Raw genomic sequence first — 22,895 nt, 5'->3', positions numbered from 1 at the left:
TTTTTCGGGTTTTATTAATTTTATTTTTCAATGCTTATTTTTTAGCTATTTTCGAGTTTTATGTAAATTTGGTTTTTTTTCGGGGCTTTCGTTTTTGATATACTGTATGAAGTTTAGTGTTTTCGGTTACTTTCCAAAATGCTTGAGCTTATTTTTTTGTCAAAGTATGTACAGTAGTAACTCAACAGTACTTGCACACTTAAGTTGTACTTTTTAAATCCCGCTAACAAGCCTCCGTTCCTGATTTGTAAGCGGAGTCTCCAATGGGAATGTGCTGTCACTCAGTAGTTGGGGCGGGTTTAAAGTATCCAGAACGAATCAATGCGAGATAGTACTCATTCATTAGGAGTGCCTTTTTTTGGAACCTAAAAAATTTATAATAAAATAACTCACTAATTACGTTATTTGCACACACGCGGTTTATTTTTTGCTAAGTTATGCATGCGCAGTCGGGCTCCACCACCAAGAGTGGGTAATTTAAAAAAAAAAAAAAAAAAAAAAAAAATGCTTCCGACCTTAACTTTAGTCTGTGAAGCTTAAGTGTTTTTCTATTTTTTTTTTAATGGGGTTTACCCCAGCGTTTTGTTGAAATCCCTTGTTAATGGAGTTACTGTTGTTCATGGTTATTAGGCTATTCTCTATTGTTTATATTAAGCGATGAAATGGTTGAATCGATTGCATGGTAATGTGCCGTTCTCCTAATGACACCATTTGAATCCACGTACATTTTTAAACAAGGTATAAATAAATACATTTATCAATATATTTGTTGTTATTAATACTAATATTAATCAGATAGCTAGCCTAATATAAAAGTAACTAAAGTATTCATGTTTTTAAAAAAGTGTTAAATGTAATAGACTAATGGCTTGTTTTATGTATGAGAAGTATATCGTGTATAAGGTATCTAAAATGTGGTCCTACTTGAATGTTTGTTATGATAGTAGAGAATTCTTCTTATACAACTAAGGGGTAGATGTACTAAAGTGTTGTGTTTGGTCGCAATTGTTGCAAACCACATGCAAACCAATCGGAAGTGTAGCGTGAAACAAATGCAACAATTTGTTATGAATTTTTGAAAACATGTTTTAAACAGTCTCAGTTGTTGGTGGCATTTCCCAGTCTGCTTTTCCTCATGTGTTGGCAGTTGTGTTCAATTTATTTGAGACGAACACCCAAGTACCTAATTTTCAAGTCAGGGTATACTTACAAGCCTTGAAAACCAAATTTCTATGACATTTCTGGTTTTCCCAGTGTGTTGGGAGCAATAGACTGAACACATGTGCCACTAACCCCTCCAGCTGATTCTCAGCATCTGTATAGGACCGTGATCTATTGTGTGTTAATTATCTAGGCTACTAAGTAGACCAAGTTAAAAATACTAATTATACTATTATACTAAAATACTATTGTTATTGTTGTGTTTATTAGGCTTCCAAGCCAAAGGCTGGGGAAGCCTATTGTTTTTGTTAGGATTATTATTAGGCTTCCAAGCCATAGGCTGGGGAAGCCTATTGTTTCTGTTAGGATTATTATTATTATTAGGCTTCAAAGCCAAAGGCTGGGAAGCCTATTGTTATTGTTGTTGTTGTTGTTATTATTATTTTTCCGGACAAACATCGCAGAGTTATGAAAACACAGAGTTATGACCGCTATGTTGGATTTCGTGGAAATTTTGGGAATTTTTCAAAACTCTTGCCTTTAAAAACAACTTAAGGTGGAACTGTGACAATGGCAGCAGATAGTGCAGCAATGGCCTATAAAAAACATATGTTCAATCGAGGTCGATTGAACAATTACTTTGCCCGCTACGCTCGATTGGCGCCAAATATTCAACAATCTTCTTGTCTTAAACCGCAACGTCAGTCGACACCGAAATTGGCACCCATGTTCATGACCAGGTCCTTTTCTACCGTTTGTAAAATCCACGCTTTTTCGCTAAAAAACATGACCGTGGCGTGCAATTAACCGTTTCACGACAGCTCTATTTTCATACATTCATGCATAAATCCAAGGTGCAATACACTACAGTCATGAAACTTTATATGACCATAGAGATTCACGTAAAGTACTGGTGATATGAAAAATTTGGCGTTTGGCGGCCATATTGATAATTGTAAAAAAACTTTTGTAACCCATAACAAGAACACTGTTGCACTTGTGCTCTTCAGTGTCAACACAATTGTACAGACCGTTGGAAAGTAATAACTGCTGAAGATTGAAACCGATTGCTCACACGACGCAGCGGCCATATTGGAATTTACGTTGAAATTTTAACTCCTAGGGCGGTCAAAGTTATAATGGAACACGTATAGGAAGTCATGTGCTCTATGGAAAAAATGACATCGCCCGTGACATCTGACCTCTCCTTAAGGTCAAACGGTGAAGTATGACATTATCAACATACGCACCTGGCTATAATAACTGCCTATAACTTCTGATCGGCTGCACCAAAATGCACGAAATTTGACATGGATGTAGAAGACTATGGGATGTTGTGCTGTGGTCAAGATGGCGGCCTTTGGTAACATGGTGTGGCAGCCATCTTAGATTTAATGACAATTTCGGGGAATTTTCAAAAGTATTCTCATGTTTGTGCCAAAATTTACACAGTTAGCACAGATGTGATGATAACGTTTCATCTATAATAACCAATGCGCTTAAATTTCACGATAACTGCTTGGAAGCCTTTATAGTTGCTTGCAACTCTAGTTGTTGTTGTTGTTATTTATTATTATTATTATTATTATTATTTTTTCTGCCAAAACATGCTCAAAAACTCACAATTCGGTACACTGGCAGATGCCTATGTATCGGAAACCGCTTACTGCAGAGTTCTGAAAATTGCTATACATGTTGAGTGATAGTCCATGATTAACTGTTGTTAATATGAAGCTGATTGGTTCTGTGGTTTGGCAACCACATTGATTAATGACATAAAAACACATAAGACACATACTGTAAACTAAAAACATTTTTTAATAACTGTTGCAGCTATGTCCACGCGAAAAAAAAAAAAAAAACCCTGCACTATGCTTTTTAAACCAAGACAATCGAAACACTGAAATGCAGAGCACAATAAATGATCAATTTGTACTGTCTCTCTGGGTTCTGTTCCAGCTTCTTCTCTCCTCTGTCCTGTTTATAATTCCTCGGCAAAGGATTCGAGTGGTGTTACTCATGAATCGTGCACATGTTATGTCCTAGTAGCGGTGTGTTGACAATTACGTATGGTGAATTGTGTATTTGCCAGGCACCCCTGATAGCCAATGGTTACTCTATTATCACTTTCTATTGCTTTAAAAAAACGCACATTAAATGATAGTGGCATTAAAATATACAAAAAACAATTTTATATTGCAAAATTAAGAATAGGGGACCACACTCACACACACACATGCTCACAAACTCAAACAAACAGCGATCTAGAATTTAGAACAATGTTAGCCTCTCTATTTTCAAAGTCTATATGACTGCATACTATTTAGAATTTTGTGTGCATCCAAATAAATTTAAATTGCCTACTAACCAGTAATTCCAATATGTGTGCCAAAATTGACACAGTTAGCACAGTTGTGATAAAGCTTCATTTATAATAACCAATGCGCTAAAATTTCACACTAACTGCTTGGAAGCCGTAAAGTTGCTCGCAGCTCTAGTTGTCATTATTATTATTATTATTATTATTATTATTATTATTATTATTATTAGTCTTTCTTCCGAGACCTCATCGCAGGCTTATGAAATCGGGTGTGTAGGTAGGTGACTGTGCAGATAACCAGACTGGTGTCCAAACTTGCGCAAGTCACATGGTTCGGCAGCCATATTGGATTTTGCAGAATTTGTTAACACGCCTATGTATCGGAAACCGCTTGCTGCAGAGTTCAGAAAATTGCTATACATGTTGAAGAATAGTCCATGATTAACTGTTAATATGAAGCTGATTGGTTATGTGGTTTGGCAACCACATTGATTAATGACATAAAAATATAAAATTATCAAAATTCAAACATCTTCTCTGAAACCACTTAGTAAAACATCTCAGTATAGTCATCTGTTAATCTTGTTCAAGGGAAGTTGCTACTGTGAAAATCATGGTGTCCACGCTGCATGACATCATCAACACAGAATTTGACACGGATGTAGAGGACTATGGGATGTTGTGTCTTGGTCAAGATGGTCACATGGTGTGGCAGCCATCTTGGATTTAATGGAAATTTTGGACAATATTCAAAAGTCTTCTTTTCATGAACGGTACATAGTACAGCTGTGAATTTTTGTACATAGTGCGCTCATGTCCACGATTTGATTCTACGATAGGAAAAATGAAGACGTGTCAGAAATCACACTGGACATTTCCATCAATACGTTCCATGTAAGTTTACCAACTAAAGCATCACCATTTTCTGTAAAATATTTACGATTTAAGATTGTCGGCGTTAGGCAGTGTTTTAGCTGATGGACAGATAGTACTGTCGCACGAAGTCACCGATACATACCTCTGCAGTAAACAGTGGCTGTCCAGCAAAGCACAGAGCTCTGACAAACTCATTAACACAGTCATTCTGTGTTCTCTTTTATTAAAGCGTGTGTAAAAGCCGGATAAATGGATTGCTTGTCTCTCAGTTCATTTTCTTGTTTTAGTTTAATGTGTCACTTATTTTTCAGTATGTGCTTTTATTCTGTCAGCGCAAACATAAGAACATAAGAAGGTTTACAAACGAGAGGCCATTCAGCCCATCTTGCTCGTTTGGTTGTTAGTAGCTTATTGATCCCAGCATCTCATCAAGCAGCTTCTTGAAGGATCCCAGGGTGTCAGCTTCAACAACATTATTGGGGAGTTGGTTCCAGACCCTCACAATTCTCTGTGTAAAAAAGTGCTTCCTATTTTCTGTTCTGAATGCCCCTTTATCTAATCTCCATTTGTGTCCCCTGGTCCTTGTTTCTTTTTTCAGGTCAAAAAAGTCCCCTGGGTCGACATTGTGTATACCTTTTAGGATTTTGAATGCTTGAATCAGATCACTGCGTAGTCTTCTTTGTTCAAGACTGAATAGATTCAATTCTTTTAGCCTGTCTGCATACGACATGCCTTTTAAACCTGGGATAATTCTGGTTGCTCTTCTTTGCACTCTTTCTAGAGCAGCAATATCCTTTTTGTAATGAGGTGCCCAGAACTGAACACAATATTCTAGGTGAGGTCTTACTAATGCATTGTAAAGTTTTAACATTACTTCCCTTGATTTAAATTCAACACTTCTCACAATATATCCGAGCATCTTGTTGGCCTTTTTTATAGGCATGTACCTCAATGCAGCATTATTTGCAGCGCTATGCATCCTCGCTCATCTGACCCACTTCTATTTTTGTATACTTCGAAACATTTGTTTTCTTTTGAATATTCATAAACAGATTTACATTTTTCTCCCCAGTCCTCATCCACTAAAAATATTTTAAATTTAGTTTTTGATCAAGCTAGTAGTTACTACGCCCAGCATTTGCCACAATAATCAGACTTTGATTGGCCAACATATTCAGATGATAGTGTGTTTGTGAAGTGACAGAAAACCACTTAAACGTTATTTGACCCTCAGACATCTAAACATCTGCTGTATCCTAGGATACAGTGTAGGGCTGCTTATTACAATGTCGGAGTCAAAATAAAACAGCATTTTAAAAATCAAAAGATTGTGTATTTCCTAGAAAATAGTACCAGGTAAATATTGAATAGACAAAAATCGGGTATAAAATCAGTAAAAGCCAACGTCCAGTTTAAAAAAAAAAAAAAAAAAAAAAAAAAAAAAAAAAAATCCTGTAATTTTTCAGTAAAAATTAAACCGGAAACGCAGAACAATATGTATACTGTATAGGCCTACTGTACAGATTTTATATTTTTACAAAATGTAATGTGTAGTGTACCCAAAACACATTAGTGTTATTTCAGCTCAATGATTTATATTTAAACTACATCAAGAACTGTAAATGTATGTGTGAGATTTTATTGTATTGTTTTTAAACCCGACACCTCCTTAAGTCGGACAAAAATGTCCGGTTTAGCGAGGGGCTACTGTATGATTATGAAAAGCTTTTTGGGGATGAAGGTTGGGGCCCCACTATAGAATCTGATGGGATTAAACTGCCTTTCATTTTTTATATATATAACGGTACTAAAATAGGTAAAATGAAGACGGAACAGAATGCATTGTACAGATGACATTTACATTTAACAAAAACAATGTTATATTGATTCTTGCACCCTTGCATGCATAGACGTTCCTTCGGGCACCCTCTGCTGCAGCAAACCACAAGTCAACTGCCGTTATTTTATTTGAAAAAATGTCGCACAACTCTGGCTAGAGATCTCGTGAAGATAATATTTAAATTAGTATATTGCGTGGGCTCCCGAGTAGCACATCCAGTTAAGGCGCTCCACGTGGAGTGCAGGATGCGCTCTATAGTCTGGACGTCGCGAGTTCGAGTCCAGGCTATTCCTTTGCCGACCGAGGACAGGAGCTTCCAGGGGGTGGCGCTCAATTGGCCGAGCACCGACCAGGGGGGTTAGGTCGGCCAGGGTGTCCTCGGCTTTCCGCACACCAGCGACCCCTGTAGTCTTGCCGGGCGTCTGTGGGCTTGCCTGTAAGCTGCCGAGAGCTGCGTTGTCCTCCGACGCTATAGCTCTTGGGTGGCTGCATGGTGAGTCCGCAGTGTGAAAAAAAGCGGTTGGCTGATGGCACACGCTTCGGAGGACAGTGTGTGTTCGTCTTCGCCCTCCCGAGTCAGCGCAGGGGTGGTAGCGGTGACCTGAGCATAATAAAATAATTGGCGATTCCAAATTGGGAGAAAATAATAAAAATAATTGCCAATGTTGTTCTGCCCCTTTAAGGGAAGGGGTCACATGATTGGCGACCATTCTGGCTCTGGAGTGGAGCTACAGACCAGAGCTGGAATGGCCACCAATTAAACACATGATCCCAATCACCAAATTGGGGGATTATATCATTAATTATTTAATTGACACAACTGGCCAGTATAAGGCTGGCCATGCTGCAGCACGAAAAAGGAGAGAACAAAGGAGAAACACTGAAGTGCTGGGGGCTGTGTGTTTGCTGCTTTCATGACTGAGTTTTGCATGTTTAGTTTAAGATATTTCTGTTTTGTTTAAATCTTTGTTTTGGCCATTGTGCCCTTTATTTTGCCATGTGGTGTTTCTTTGTTTTATGTATGTTTTGGTTTATTAAAAATAATCTTGGCCCTTCTTGGTACAAAAACTTCCTTTAAGATATACAGAGAGGACTACAATCTAAACGGAGGGATCAACTTTCCACTGCATATAAATATAATGTTTTAAAGCCTTCCAGTGAAAAAATAATGGATATTAAACAGAAATAACTACGTTTTACGGGACGTTAAGAGCTGACAATGCCTTACCTGACCCATGTTCCGACAAGGCTTTCAAGTACACACTGCTTAACTGGTACAGTAGGTGGGTTCACTTCAGACCAACATGTGTAGTCACCAGTGAGTTGCTGAGGATTCAGAAGTTCTCTGAAACAGCCTAATAGATATCCTGTAGAATCACTGTCATAAATGGATAAGAAAGATCTATAGAGTTCATGGATTGATCTGGTTGAAAAATGCTTGTGTAACAAATTTGTTTCCTTTGAATTATCTCATTATTATGGAACCCTTAATGGGACATGGTGTAAATTAAATAAGGAGGCTAGTATCTCGTGCACATGACTTACTATTCCATGAGCACGAGATATTCTAGTAAGTCATGTGCATGAGAGATGTCATTTTTATTATTATTATTATTATTATTATTATTATTATTATTATTAATAGTAGTATTAGCGTTATTGGTTTTGTTCCTTGAATATAATACAATGTTAAAAAAAAAAAAAAGTTTAAATTTACTTTATTCACTATGTGCCCGCAGGGCCAGCACAGGTTACATCTCAATAATGCAGTATAAATACAAAGAGAGACATTTACAAAGATAAAAGTAATAATACAAATGACCAAATGACCAAAATAGACCAAATTCCCATTTTAGATTGTAGTTTTTAGTATTACGTGCAGGCCAGCTGCTATAAGATCGTTCCCTTTATTAAAAATGTGCACAGATTAATCTACTGGTTAATCCAGCTAATGCCCATAAATTAACCAATCAAAAATTTGAATTGAGTGACAGCCCTAATTTCAATATATACTTTGTGTTTTTGTTTTTTTTTCAAACTTTGTAGTTAAGTTTGCGATTTGTTAAAATGTTATTTGCTTATTTAGGGTTTTATTTGCTTAGAAAATACTTACCAAAATGTAATATAAAGGTGTGTGTGTGTGTATGTAGATATGGTTTAAACGCGATACCTGCATAGCATTTAAACATTAATAAAAATGTACCAAAAACACATCCCTAGTAAGGGCACAGTGGCATTGTCAGCTCGTAACTTCAAGTAAAATGTAGTTTTTTGTGTTTTAAATTATATTTATGAATAAACTGATGTTAATGTATTAAAATAAAACACTTTTAAACAAATGTTTACTTTTCACTGGTTTACGTCATGCCTTGTAACGCCTGAAGTATGCGGTTATAACCCATCCCCTGTCGTGCCTTAATGCTTCAGTCAATTATATTTGGCCCAGCACCACAATAGACATATAACTTCTTTATTTTCTTGGTCTAATTGCCTGCTCTATTTCTTTAAATGTTTAGTCAGAAGATTCCAGAAATGCCATCTGATGTTGTTGGGGGTCTCATGTTCCTGGAAGATTATGTTCATGACACGAAACTACCTAGAAAGGTAAAAAAAAAAAAAAAAAAAAAAAGAAAATCAGGTTTTTGATAGGCTAGTTTCTTCTACTGATCTACGCTGTATAATATGCAGTTTTACAGTATACAGGGCACATATGTTGTACCTGGAGACAAGAGTCTCTCTCAATTCTGTCTCAGATTTTATCCATCTGGAAGACTATTATCTCTAAATAGATGTGATATACCCTATGGTTATAGCTACAGTATAATATTACAAGTGTACTGGTGTTTACCTTTTTAAGATTTAGGATTTTAACAAAAAAAGTTAGTTATGTTCTGCTACCACACAGGCAGCTGTCACTGTTGAACCATTGTGCTAATGATTTATCCAAACTACTGTGCCAAGTTTTTGGGGAAGCAGGATTTGGAGTCCCAAAGTGAATGGCAGAGAGATTCCACTTGTCATAAAATAAACATTGAAAAGAAAATAACAGTAAAAAGTACAGTGAATCTACTATTGTCTAAACTAATTCCCAATGAAATAATCTCCATAAATAATCGAAACAGTAAAGCAGCAGTCCTAGACAGGTACCAGGGAGCTGTTAGGATAATTGAGGTGGTCACTAAGTGGAAGTTCAGGTGAGTTTATTATAAAAACAGACATGTTCTATTGATAAATAGCGCACCTGTAAGATATTGTACTGTGGTTATTTGTCCTTGCTGGCCTGAAATGAAAAAAGCAAGCAAGGTAAAAATCACAGAAATCTTTCCTCCAGGATGATCATGCGAAAATGCTGCTGCTATTAATAATTTATTTTATTTTAAAAACCTTTTCTCTCCAGGATATAACCATTAAGAGAGTTCAGTAGTAAAATGCTTGAATTGTAACATGGAAATTGTCACTTAAAGAAAATAACAGTTTATTCAGAGTATGCTTATACAAATATATACAGACACATACATTTTAGGGTAATGATTTTGTTCCATTCACCACCTGGTCTTGAAAAATGGTGTCTTGAACTAACAAATAGGTCCAATAAAGATACAAGAATCAACATGTTTCTTTCATATAGAGATCGTGAAAAGGAGCCAAATTTAGTTAAGGATGAGACTTTATTTGAGAACATGCTGAATGTGTTACCTGTCAGTGAAGTGACCAATGGAATAGCTGCACAGATGGACAAAGTTTTAAATAATTATTTATCTTTTTATAGGTTGCTGAAGCCCATGTTCCAAGTTTCATTTTCGATGAATTTAGAACTATTCTCTGATCCAGACGAAGACTCCAGATAAAGAACTTGCCATGAGAAACAGCAGATCCAGTTTATGGATGAGCTTATGGGATCTTCAAGTACTAATGCATTTACTACAGCAGTTAAATTTCTAACAAATGCACTCGCGTATTAGGGAAGTGCATACATCTTGTTTTGCATTAAACTGTATAATTTACATAGAGAACTAATGTACACAATACTATTAATTTGTTCATGTGCTGGAATTGAAGTGGTTTTGCACAAAACAATATTTTGTTTTAGAATAACACTGTATTAGTTGTTTATAAGCAAACAGACTAGTAAGGAATTACCAATTACCTGTATTGCCAGCAAGTAAATTTGTTTTGATTAACTTGCACTATTAAACTGTCAGACAAGTGTTTTTATATTGTGTTATAACATTCATGTTCCCTCTTGAAGTCATTTTGCCATGTAGGCCTAACTGATACCTGCAATTTTTTTCTTTTCATTGTTAACATCCTGACAACTTTTTGCACTTATAACTTCAAAGTCTGTTTTAAAAACTCTTTTCAAAAAGTACGTTATTTAAACAGTTGTAGCAACACGTGGGGACGTATACGTAGATCATCACATTGAATGTTGTATTTGTTTTGAAACAAACAATGTTTTAAAATTAAAAGGAAGAATGTCTCACTTGTGAGACTTCTAAGTACATTACATTAAAATAATAGCACATAACCCTAGCAAATACTTTAAGAATAGCACATAAACCAAGACCAGATGACACAGTTGGAAATTAAGTGGAGGCAGGCTTCGGACTGAGGCTAGGAAACACTTATTAAGGTATTGAATTGGTTACCTATGGGATAAGTACTGATTTGATTTAAATATTTCAAATGTATTTGAAATTTCTAAATAATTAAATATTTTAAATAATGTTGTTGTGAATATTTATTTAAATATTTCATTTTCTGTTTCAAATATGTTTATAAAAAATGTGTTGCACATTAAGTTTTATATTGTACCTTCTTGATGGGGCTCACGGACTCAGTGAGGAAGAGACATTCCAGCAGTGGGGTGACACCCAGCGAGAGCCACTATTGGTGAAGGGGTCATCGGACGATGGGGAACCAGCCAACCTGGGTCGACTGGGGGCGGGGCCTACAAGGTGATTAAAGGGGGCTCCACATTGTCGCCGGGGGCGACAGTTGGACGACAGATAAAGGAGAAAGGACGACAACAGTAAACAACAAAAAAAGGTAATTAGTTGGATGGAAGATCAGCCGTAGGTTACAAGGTGTAACAGCAATTGCCAGGGGACAGCAGGGGGGTTGCTGTGGAGCTGGTGGATGTCAGGGAGGAATAGGGAAGGGATTCTACCAGTGGGAGAGAGAGTAAGATGAAGGGGAGAGAGCCCGGAGGCTAGAGAGGGATCGGAGGAGGCAGAGCGGAGCTGGCTTCAGTCTTTCTGTTGCCTTCTTGAGTTCTGAATAAATGTGGGTCTTGACCTGCCCTAAAATTGATTCTTGTTACTTTGCTTGATTCCATCATCTCACTAGGACAGAAAAATGCTAAATCTATTTCGTTTTATGTTAAAATATTTTCAAATGAATATTTGAGTGTGGACAAAATCTTTAAATATTTTATATTTATAAATAAATATATTTATATTATTTACTAATATAATTAACCCATGTCTGTTACCTAGCCATGTGGTTGATGCAGAGTCATTGGGATCCTTCAATATTTGACTTGAAGTTTTGATATCAAGCAGAAATTAGGAACTGTCAAATTCTTTGTTATTAAAGTCTTTTGCATAAAACAATTAGATAATTATATGTGCACTGTGCATGGTTTACTAACTATTTTTACTTGGGCCTGAAAAACTGCTTGCAGAGGGAGGAGAGGACAATAACAAAGCCTGCTCATCCAGAAATGGTCCCAATCATGTAATCAACTGAATAATGCAATTTTACACAAGGTATAAACTCCCATAAAATAAATAGGACATTGAACAAAGCATTAACAAGACTCATTATCTTAGAACTCCCTCATTGATAGTGTATGTTCTTATGTGTAAAACAGAGATGCCATCTTAAGTATTATACAGTGCGCAGCACAGTTAACAAGCTTTGTGGTTAATCTACAACAACACTGTTTCGTGTCAGTTTTGTACGATACAACAGCATAATTGAGGTTGTATCTTTACAAATGCATATTTATTTGCTGTTTTATTTGTTCCTCAAATTGAGGGTGGTAAATTTGGGCTGTGTCTTAAATTCAAGGGCGTCTTAAATTTGAAGGAATACGGTAGTCTACTTTATTGATAAATCAGTACACGTGTTAATAAATAGTACACCAGTATATTTTTTGGACACCAGAATACTGTACCTATTTTGGTTTTTAGAGATAAGAACACAAGAACATAAAGTTTACAAACGAGAGGAGGCCTTTCAGCCCATCTTGCTCGTTTGGTTGTTAGTAGCTTATTGATCCCAGAATCTCATCAAGCAGCTTCTTGAAGGATCCCAGGGTGTCAGCTTCAACAACATTACTGGGGAGTTGGTTCCAGACCCTCACAATTCTCTGTGTAAAAAAGTGCCTCCTATTTTCTGTTCTGAATGCCCCTTTATCTAATCTCCATTTGTGACCCCTGGTCCTTGTTTCCTTTTTCAGGTCAAAGAAGTCCCCTCGGTCGACATTGTCTATACCTTTTAGGATTTTAAATGTTTGAATCAGATCGCTGCGTAGTCTTCTTTGTTCAAGACTGAATAGATTCAATTCTTTTAGCCTGTCTGCATATGACATGCCTTTTAAACCCGGGATAATTCTGGTTGCTCTTCTTTGCACTCTTTCTAGAGCAGCAATATCCTTTTTGTAACGAGGTGACCAGAACTGAACACAATATTCTAGGTGAGGTCTTATTAATGCATTGTAAAGTTTTAACATTACTTCCCTTGATTTAAATTCAACACTTCTCACAATATATCCGAGCATCTTGTTGGCCTTTTTTTATAGCTTCCCCACATTGTCTAGATGAAGACATTTCTGAGTCAACATAAACTCCTAGGTCTTTTTCATAGTTCCCTTCTTCAATTTCAGTATCTCCCATATGATATTTACAGTGCACATTTGTATTGCCTGCATGCAATACTTTACACTTCCCTCTGTTAAATTTCATTTGCCATGTGTTTGCCCAGTTCTGAATGCTGTCCAGATCATTTTGAATGGCCTTTGCTGCTGCAACAGTGTTTGCCACAGCTCCGTGAAGTTGGCCCCCCTACAAACAGCACAAACGATGAATCATATATCATTCGTTTGTGCTACGTTTGTGCCGTTGAAACAAACGTTTGTGCTGCTATAGTTTAAGATATTAACGATTCTTTTTTTAGGACAGTGACGTCACTCAGCCCCCCTACAATGCCGGAATTGAACCAAACTTGTCGCATTCGTTCGTGCTACGTTCGTTCGTTTCAACAGCACAAACCGGCACATTTTTGCTATTATTGTTTCTCCGATATTAACAATATTATTTTAGTGCAGTGACGTCACTCAGCCCCCCTACAATGCCGGAATTGAACCAAACTTGTCTCATTCGTTTGTGCCACGTTTGTGCTGATCACTGCTGCAAAATTAATGTTAGTGCTGTTTTCCTTCAATATTTATTCACTATTCTTTTAGAGCGAGTGAGGTCACAGTCTCCCTAATAATAACGGGTCATTCGTTTTGTGCTGCGTTAGTGCTGCAAAATTAACGTTACTGCTGCTTTCCTTCAATATGTATTGACACTTCTTCGATAAGAATATGTCACTTGGTAAGCGACACTGCTTACACAAGTGAATACTAACAAAATAAATATGAATAGCAATAGAAGAAAGTCCAGTCTTTCTTTCATCACTGGCATAGCTTTATTCCGGTCAGAGCGAGATCCTAACACCATTTTTAGGAAAGTATAGAAAAAGTGTGTCCTCTTATTCACTTACTGTTTCACAGTGTAATGAATCTGAAACAAGTGTACACTGAGGATGCATAGACAATGTTGCGATATTTTTGCTTTTTTGTGCATCTCAAAATTTTCAAGTTCTACTTATTATTCAGTCCTCTTGCCTTAAGTGTGTGTACATTATGAACACTGATATTCCGTGAAAAACCCCAATATGTACAATTACTTCCCTAGTGCTGTTTACACTCCCCTTCTTAAAGGTATACTCTGGAAATACATCACTAACCACCTGACCTAGCACTAATGAATGGTCGTCTTCTTCTTATTAACAGTATGTACAAAACAATAAGGCATCTTATAACAATAGTAGTATTACAGTATGGGGTCTAGGGATTTTCCTATGTAGCTATGTTTTTTTTAAAAAAAACAAATCAGTTCAAGTAAAAGTCTAGAAATTAAAAAAAAAATATTCAGAAGTTTTTCAACACATATTGATTTACATATTTTCAATGAGCCGATATATAGAGGTAAGTCATTTAAAAAAAAGGCAAATATACAGATGGGACGATTCTGTTATTGTAAAGGCGCTGTGACGTTGTCACGCGAAAAATTAGCCTTTATACGGTCTTACCAAAATACTATAGATAACTAAAAGCAACGGGTGTGATAACCGTTTCTACATCCATCATCTCATCATCCTAACACAGAGAAGACTGTTCAAAATGAAACGTTTGTTTGCAGACTGTTTCCATTGTTTCCATGATTTTCTGACTGAGTGCTTTATGTCCAGGATGTCCAACCCAACCCAACTCAGAAAGCAGAAATGCAGAAACGTTAACCTGTTAATGTTTCTCTCGTGAGACTGGGTTGCATGTCTAAATGCTTTTAAATAACACTGAAGCCAAGTGGAAACTATTTTAAAGACAATTAAAGACAGTAAGTTTACCTTTGGTATTATAGTAAATAAACCAGATACAGTAATGGTAAACAATGTCCCCGATATTTTCTTATCTTTGTTAAACTGATTAAAGGCACCAGCAAAAATGGGTACTTGCTCAAAAGTAAGATTTCAAATGATTTTTGACAGATTCTATAGAAAATTAAAGTACTTTTGTGGTACTTGTCGTGTAGTACTTCTCTGGTACTGTAGTACTTTTTTAGTATGCCTTTAAACCTTTGTAATGCTGGTCCTACTACAGAAGGTGCTGGTTCTGTCATTGTATTGTGTATAAAGTGTTGTTTAATACTTGGCACTTTTCATCTGAATTACTGCAAGAACTAAGCAGCAGCACAACCACGTGGCTCAAGGACATGAAGCTGAAAACTCAGTTTTACAATGTATGTTTTATTCTGTAAGAAAATGTACTATTTTTCAGTTACTTTTGTAACTGTTGTACACCTACAGACTATAATAAAACATTACTTTCACTCACAGTTTTTCGCTATTGTTACCTCAAAAAGACACTAGACGAAATATTAAAACAGAAGCCATTTTTATTAAATGATAAAATGTAACATACACATTGTATTATAACTCCTAGTATTCACTAGTTAGTGAGGACAGTTCGATTCACTTTCAATATGTGCAGTCGATTGTCTCGACGTTTGCACAGGTGTTTAAATGCTTGACTGAAACGTCTGCCAGTTCTGGGAATTCCTTCTTTATTGCATCTATAATAGTATAAAGGCAGCCGATTAATGGAACCATGTCACATTGAAAATGAAATGCCAATTGAAAATATTATTGAACAGTGCGTAATAGAAAAGGAATGTTTTCGGCCCTTTCAAGGTTTAATTGAATGTATGCATATAGCAGAAAATAAATCGTATTTATTGAAAAGGGACATGTTTATAAAATGCAAAGGAAATGGATCAAAACTGAAAATATAGATAAGAGTATTTAGATTGGAAAAATAAACAATTGCTTGTGGCTGAGTTATGTGCCGAACTTTTTTTATTCAAATACTTGTTTTCAATAATAATAATAATAATAATAATAATTTCCTCGATGATGGCGATATCAATTCTATTTAAAAATAAATTAATAAATAAATAAATAAATAAACGTTTGGCAACGAGACAGAGGTTTGACTTTTTTTTCCTGTTGTATTCGCAGCCATTACCAATGACTTCATTTTTTATAAACTTTATGCACGTACAGTTACGTGGTTTCCTGCAACTAAATAAATCATCACAGTCAATTATTTGTCCTTTCAATTATTTGTCCATAAAGTTAATTATTAGCGGCAGCAGAGCAAAAGCAATAGTTGATTTGACTTTTTAACACAACTGCAAACTAAAAGGCAGGTAAAACGAGAGAGGCTAGATGGGTCATTTTAGAATACATTTCGGCACACCAAAGCTTGCTTTGTTGCATTTTGGGATAATTCTGTATTATGAAATGCATCAAGTATCCTATTCTATTTTGCGGTGGTATACCAACATCTGTACGAACAAACACATACATGCATATGTATTTCTCATGTGTTGTTGATTACTCATTTAAAAAAAAAAAAAAAAGACAACATAACTCCCCAACAAAATAATCGTTAATATATTAAAAACCATAGCTGCACTGACGTTAGCTTCAACTGCACAAACGAAGTTTGGTTCAGTTCCGACATTATAGGGGAACTTAGTGACGTCACTGCCCTATAAAAAATATTGTTAATATCTCGGAAACAATAATAGCAAAAACGTTTGTTTCAACTGCACAAACCGGCACAAACAAATGCGACAAGTTTGGTTCAATTCTGACATTGTAGGGGGGCTGAGTGACGTCACTGCCCTAAAATAATATTGTTTATCTCAGAAACAATAACAGCAAACACGTTAGTTTCAACGGCACAAACGAATGAGACACGTTTGGTTCAATTCCGACATTGTAGGGGGGCCGAGTGATGTCACTGCCCTAAAAAAATCGTTAATATCTTAAAAACTATAGCAGCGCAAATGTTTGTTTCAACGGCACAAACCGGCACAAACAGCACAAACTAATGATCTATGACTCATCGTTTGTGCTGTTTGTAGGGGGGCCAACTTCACATAGCTGAATCTAAATCATTAATGTAGATTAGGAATAGCAGAGGACCTAATACTGATCCCTGTGGTACACCACTGGTTACCTCGCTCCATTTTGAGGTTTCTCCTCTAATCAGTACTTTCTGTTTTCTACATGTTAACCACTCCCTAATCCATGTGCATGCATTTCCTTGAACCCCTACTGCGTTCAGTTTGAGAATTAATCTTTTATGCAGGACTTTGTCAAAAGTTTTCTGGAAATCTAAATAAACCATGTCGTATGCTTTGCAATTATCCATTTTCAATGTTGCATCCTCAAAAAAGTCAAGTAGGTTAGTTAGACTAAAACCATGCTGACTGGCTCCCTGGATATTGTTACCATATAGGTAATTTTCCATTTTGGATGTTATTATAGTTTCCATAAGTTTACATATAATAGAAGTCAGGCTTATTGGTCTGTAGTTACCTGGTTCGGTTTTGTCTCCCTTTTTGTGGATTGGTATTACGTTTGCTATTTTCCAGTCTGTTGGTACAACCCCTGTGTCAAGAGACTGTTGCATGATCTTGGTTAGCGGTTTGTAAATAACTTCTTTCATTTCTTTGAGTACTATTGGGAGGATCTCATCCGGCCCAGGGGATTTGTTTATTTTAAGAGCTCCTAGTCCCTTTAACACTTCTGCCTCTGTTATGCTAGTTATTTAAAATTGGATAGGATCAGGTCGACATGTCGGGCATGTTGTCCGTGTCCTCCTTTGTAAAAACCTGTGAAAAGTAATCATTTAATATATTTGCTATTTTTTTTTTCTTCATCTATGATTTTGCCATTTGTGTCTTAGACATTTAACCTCCTCTTTGAATGTTCTCTTGCTGTTATAATATTGGAAAAACATTTTGGAACTGGTTTTAGCCCCCTTAGCAATATTGAATTCTATCTCTCTCTTGGCTTTTCTAACTTCCTTTTTGACTTGTGTTTGCAGTTCCAAGTACTCTTTCTGTGTACTTTGTTTTTGGTCCCTTTTAAACGCTCTGTAAAGTGCCTTTTTCCGCTAAATATTTTTTTTTAAATTATCTTTTAAACCATTTTGGCCATTTTGGAATGTCATTGTTTTGTGCATCTAGTACTACATTTTTAAAAAACAGCCATCCTTTTTCTGTGGATGTGTGGCAATGCTTCTCTTTTTCTACACGCATTTCGAATGTCATTGTATAACCGATTATTTTGCTCAGCGTCTGAATTTGGCAGTCTATAGCATGCTCCTATTATTATGCCCTTTGAATTTGTGTCCATTATTCTGACCCATATTGATTCGACATTGTTTTCTTTGTCCTGATTTAACACCTGGGCTTCAAGACTATTTCTTATGTATAGCGCTACCCCTCCACCTCTTCTGTCCTGCCTGTCTTTCCTATACAGTGTGTACCCACTAATATTATATTCGTCTCCATCACTCTCAGACAACCAAGTTTCTGTAACACCTATAACATCGTAGTTACTTGTTAGTGCAGTAGCTTCAAGTTCTAACATTTTGTTTCTGAGACTTCTAGCATTAAGATAAATACATTTAATAGTTGTCTTACCTGAGTTGTTGCCCTTGTTTTGATGTGGTCTCCCTTCTGTTTTTTTGTTGTTTTCTCCCCCCTTCCTTTCTAGTTTAAATGCTTCTGGACCTCCTCAAGGATCCTTTCTCCGAGTAGATTGGTTCCCTTTCTGTTTAAGTGCAGTCCGTCCCACCTATATAGATAGTCCTTGTTGTAGAATGTGCTCCAATGTTCAAGAAAGGTGAAGCCTTCCTGTGTGCACCACGATTTCAGCCATGTATTTTGATTATGTATTTCCAGCTGTCCATATGGTCCTTTGCAAGGTGCCGGCAGTATCCCAGAAAATACCACAGTTTTGGTCTTGTCTTTTAATTTCCTTCCTAGCTCTCTGAATTTGTTTTGCAGGGATCTTGGTCTGTCTCTTCCAATGTTGTTTGTACCGATGTGGATGACTACTACCGGGTCGTCTCCTGTTCGTTCTAGGAGCCTGTCCATTCTCAGTGATGTGCTTGACAGAGGCTCCTGGAAGGCAGCACACTGTTGTAGTAAGGGGTTCCAAACTGCGAACTGAACTTACTGTATTTATCAATATGGAGTCCCCAACAGTCATGACTTCCCTTCTTTTTGCTGCCTGGCCAGCACTGTTTATAGGGTCCTGGATGTTGTTTCTTTCATTCTCTTGATGTTGGTTTTGGTCATCTAAATGTTGGTGGCTCAAATTTGTTGGATGTCTGGATTTCTGGTGGTTGTGTTTGACAAAGTTTCTTTAATTCCCTGCTTCTGCCTATCTGAAACCAGCTGTTTCGACTCTCTTCCATCTCCCTGGTGGCTTTCAGTCTGCTAGGGGTGCAGACTTCCAGGAATTGTGGGTGTGTCAGCTCCTCAAGCTCCTGTTGCTGTCTCATTTCCTCCAGCTCCTTTTCTAGCAGGTTTAATCATTGAAGCAACACAAACTTGGTTGAGCTCTGTTGGGTTTTCTCGGATTTCCCACATCATGCAGTTGTCAGAAATTACTGGCTTGACCATTTTTTTTTTTGGAAGTTTAGTTTAGCTTCTGCAGCTGTCAACCTGTTTTCAACTGCTTTTAACTGCGTTGAACTTATTCACACATACTTCTCCCACGACGTCGCTTCCACACGCTGTCGCTGGGAAGACTGCCTCCCTTTTGTTTGTTTGTGCTGCGGGCTCCACCCCTCCCCCGTGTCTCAGAACGCCGCAGAATTTGAATCAGCTGCTCCGAGTATCAGCTTGTTATCAGAAAAATACACGCAGCTGTAAGGCTTTTAGGAAGGAAATTAAAAGACAAGACCAAAACTGTGGTATTTTCTGGGATACTGCCGGCACCTTGCAAAGGACCATGTGGACAGCTGGAAATACAAAATCAAAATGCATGGCTGAAATGGTGGTTTACAATTTTAGAAAAGCAAACTATGAAGGTATGAAACAGAGACTAACAGAAGTAGATTGGAGTAAAATAGAGAAAACATCCACAGAAAAAGGATGGCTGTTTTTTAAAAATGTAGTACTAGAGGCACAAAACAATTAAATCCCAAAAGTAGACAAATCTAAATCTAAAACAAAATGGCCAAAATGGTTTAATAGATCAATTAAAAAAAATATTCAGCGAAAAAAGACAATTTACAGAGCGTTTAAAAGGGACCAAAAACAAAGTGCACAGAAAGAGTACTTGGAACTGCAAACACAAGTCAAAAAGGAAGTTAGAAAAGCCAAGAGAGAGATAGAAATCAATATTGCTAAGGGGGCTAAAACCAGTTCTAAAATGTTTTTCCAATATTATTACAGCAAGAGAACATTCAAAGTGGAGGTTAAATGTCTAAGAGACACACACATATGGCAAAATCATAGATGAAGAAAACAAAATAGCAAATATATTAAATGATTACTTTTCACAGGTTTTTACAAAGGAGGACACGGACAACATGCCCCACATGTCGACCTTTTCCTATCCAATTTTAAATAACTTTAGCATAACAGAGGCAGAAGTGTTAAAGGGACCAGGACTCTTAAAATAAACAAATCACCTGGGCCGGATGAGATCCTCCCAATAGTACTCAAAGAAATGAAAGAAGTTATTTACAAACCGCTAACCAAGATCATGCAACAGTCTCTTGACACAGGGGTTGTACCAACAGACTATAAAATAGCAAACGTAATACCGATCCACAAAAAGGGAAACAAAACCGAACCAGGTAACTACAGACCAATAAGCCTGACTTCTATTATATGTAAACTTATGGAAACTATAATAAGCTCCAAAATGGAAAATTACCTATATGGTAACAATATTCTGGGAGACAGTCAGCATGGTTTTGGAAAAGGGAGATCGTGTCTAACTAACCTACTTGACTTTCTTGAGGATGCAACATTGACAATGGATAATTGCAAAGCATACAACATGGTTTATTTAGATTTCCAGAAAGCTTTTGACAAAGTCCCACATAAAAGATTAATTCTCAAACTGAACGCAGTAGGGATTCAAGGAAATGCGTGCACATGGATTAGGGAGTGGTTAACAGGTAGAAAACAGAAAGTACTGATTGGAGGAGAAACCTCAAAATGGAGCGAGGTAACCAGTGGTGTACCACAGGGATCAGTATTAGGTCCTCTGCTATTCCTAATCTACATTAATGATTTAGATTCTGGTATAGTAAGCAAACTCGTTAAATTTGCAGATGACACAAAAATAGGAGGAGTGGCAAACACTGTTGCAGCAGCGAAGGTCATTCAAAATGATCTAGACAGCATTCAGAACTGGGCAGAGAAAACTGAAAAGTATTGCATGCAGGCAATACAAATGTGCATTATAAATATCATATGGGAGATACTGAAATTGAAGAAGGCAACTATGAAAAAGACCTAGGAGTTTATGTTGACTCAGAAATGTCTTCATCTAGACAATGTGGGGAAGCTATAAAAAAGGCCAACAAGATGCTCGGCTATATTGTGAGAAGTGTTGAATTTAAATCAAGGGAAGTAATGTCAAAACTTTACAATGCATTCGTAAGACCTCACCTAGAATATTGTGTTCAGTTCTGGTCACCTCGTTACAAAAAGGATATTGCTGCTCTAGAAAGAGTACAAAGAAGAGCAACCAGAATTATCCCGGGTTTAAAAGGCATGTCATATGCAGACAGGCTAAAAGAATTGAATCTATTCAGTCTTGAACAAAGAAGACTACGCGGCGATCTGATTCAAACATTCAAAATCCTAACAGGTATAGACAATGTCAACCCAGGGGACTTCTTTGACCTGAAAAAAGAAACAAGGACCAGGGGTCACAAATGGAGATTAGATAAAGGGGCATTCAAAACAGAAAATAGGAGGCACTTTTTTACACAGAGAATTGTGAGGGTCCTTCAAGAAGCTGTTTGATAAGATTCTATGATCAATATGCTACTAACAACCAAACGAGCAAGATGGGCTGAATGACCTCCTCTCATTTGTAAACTTTCTTATATTCTTAATGTTTTCTGATTAAATTAAATCTGGAATTGCTATAAAGATGTAATTCCTCCTTTCTGCTTCTAACTGCGTTGTACTTGTCCATTCATACTTCTCCCACGATGTCGCTTCCACGCGCTGTCCTTATATTAAAACCAATTTTAATAGCTACCTGTGACAGGGATGGCTGGACTCAGGCCAGAGAGGAGGTACTGCAGGTGTTTTCTTTTTTTCTTTTTAATTTTTTATTTTTGTTTGTGAGGATAGAGGATGGGGAGGAAGAGCTGCAAAAAGCAGCAGAAGCAGCAGCAGCCGCAACAGCAACCACAGCAGAGTAAGAGAGTTTGGACCCCTGGACTGGGCGACTGAGCGATTGAGCAGGAACAATGGAGGGCTGAAGGGGCCAGCTGGACAGGGATGGCTAAGTGGTGACGTCAGGCCAGATACAGGAAGAATAACACTCAAAGGTGTTTGCGCCGTTTTATTTTAACAAACACAAAAATAAAATAAAAGGTTTGAACAAAAACCACTGCTCACAGAGCAAAATAAAAAAGATCAATGAAAACAGATAACGAACACAAAACACAGGTCAGGCTGAGCAGATTGCTTTAGTTGATCCTATGGTTATTTTAATCACTATTTTTTTCTCCTCTCGAACACCCACCCCTTGCAGCCAAAGCAGCAGGTCATTGCCGGTTAACTGGCTATTAATTCTCTCATTACCCCTCGGCCATAGTCTGCACAGGTAGAATTATTATGCGTGACTGCCAGCTAATTCAATAATTACGAGCTGACAGTCACGCATTCCCATGAGGTATTTTAAAACAGAAACAATACATCATGGCAGATGGCACCTTGCTCGTCCTTGCCAAACAATCATATTTAAACATAATAATAATAATAATAATAATAATAATAATAATAATAATAATACTACAACAAA

The 22,895-nt window shown here is 37.0% G+C and overlaps 1 protein-coding gene across 4 annotated transcripts in view; it reads left to right on the top strand.

Moving 5' to 3' along the window:
* Positions 1-10,923, top strand: part of washc5 (WASH complex subunit 5) — a 152,007-nt gene extending 141,084 nt beyond the window's left edge. For all 4 annotated transcript variants that reach the window (XM_059013731.1, XM_034058882.3, XM_059013716.1 and 1 more), the window contains 2 exons: positions 8,714-8,801; positions 9,967-10,923. In XM_059013731.1, the coding sequence (XP_058869714.1) occupies positions 8,714-8,801; positions 9,967-10,023 (145 nt within the window). In that variant the 3' untranslated portion in view covers positions 10,024-10,923. The remainder of the gene's footprint in view (positions 1-8,713; positions 8,802-9,966) is intronic.
* Positions 10,924-22,895: the final 11,972 nt, after the last annotated feature.

This window comes from Acipenser ruthenus, chromosome 3, assembly GCF_902713425.1.
Source record: "Acipenser ruthenus chromosome 3, fAciRut3.2 maternal haplotype, whole genome shotgun sequence".
Taxonomy (NCBI): Eukaryota; Metazoa; Chordata; class Actinopteri; order Acipenseriformes; family Acipenseridae; genus Acipenser; species Acipenser ruthenus.
The sequence above is the reverse complement of the archived record's forward strand: the minus strand, read 5'-3'. Positions and strand labels throughout refer to the sequence as shown.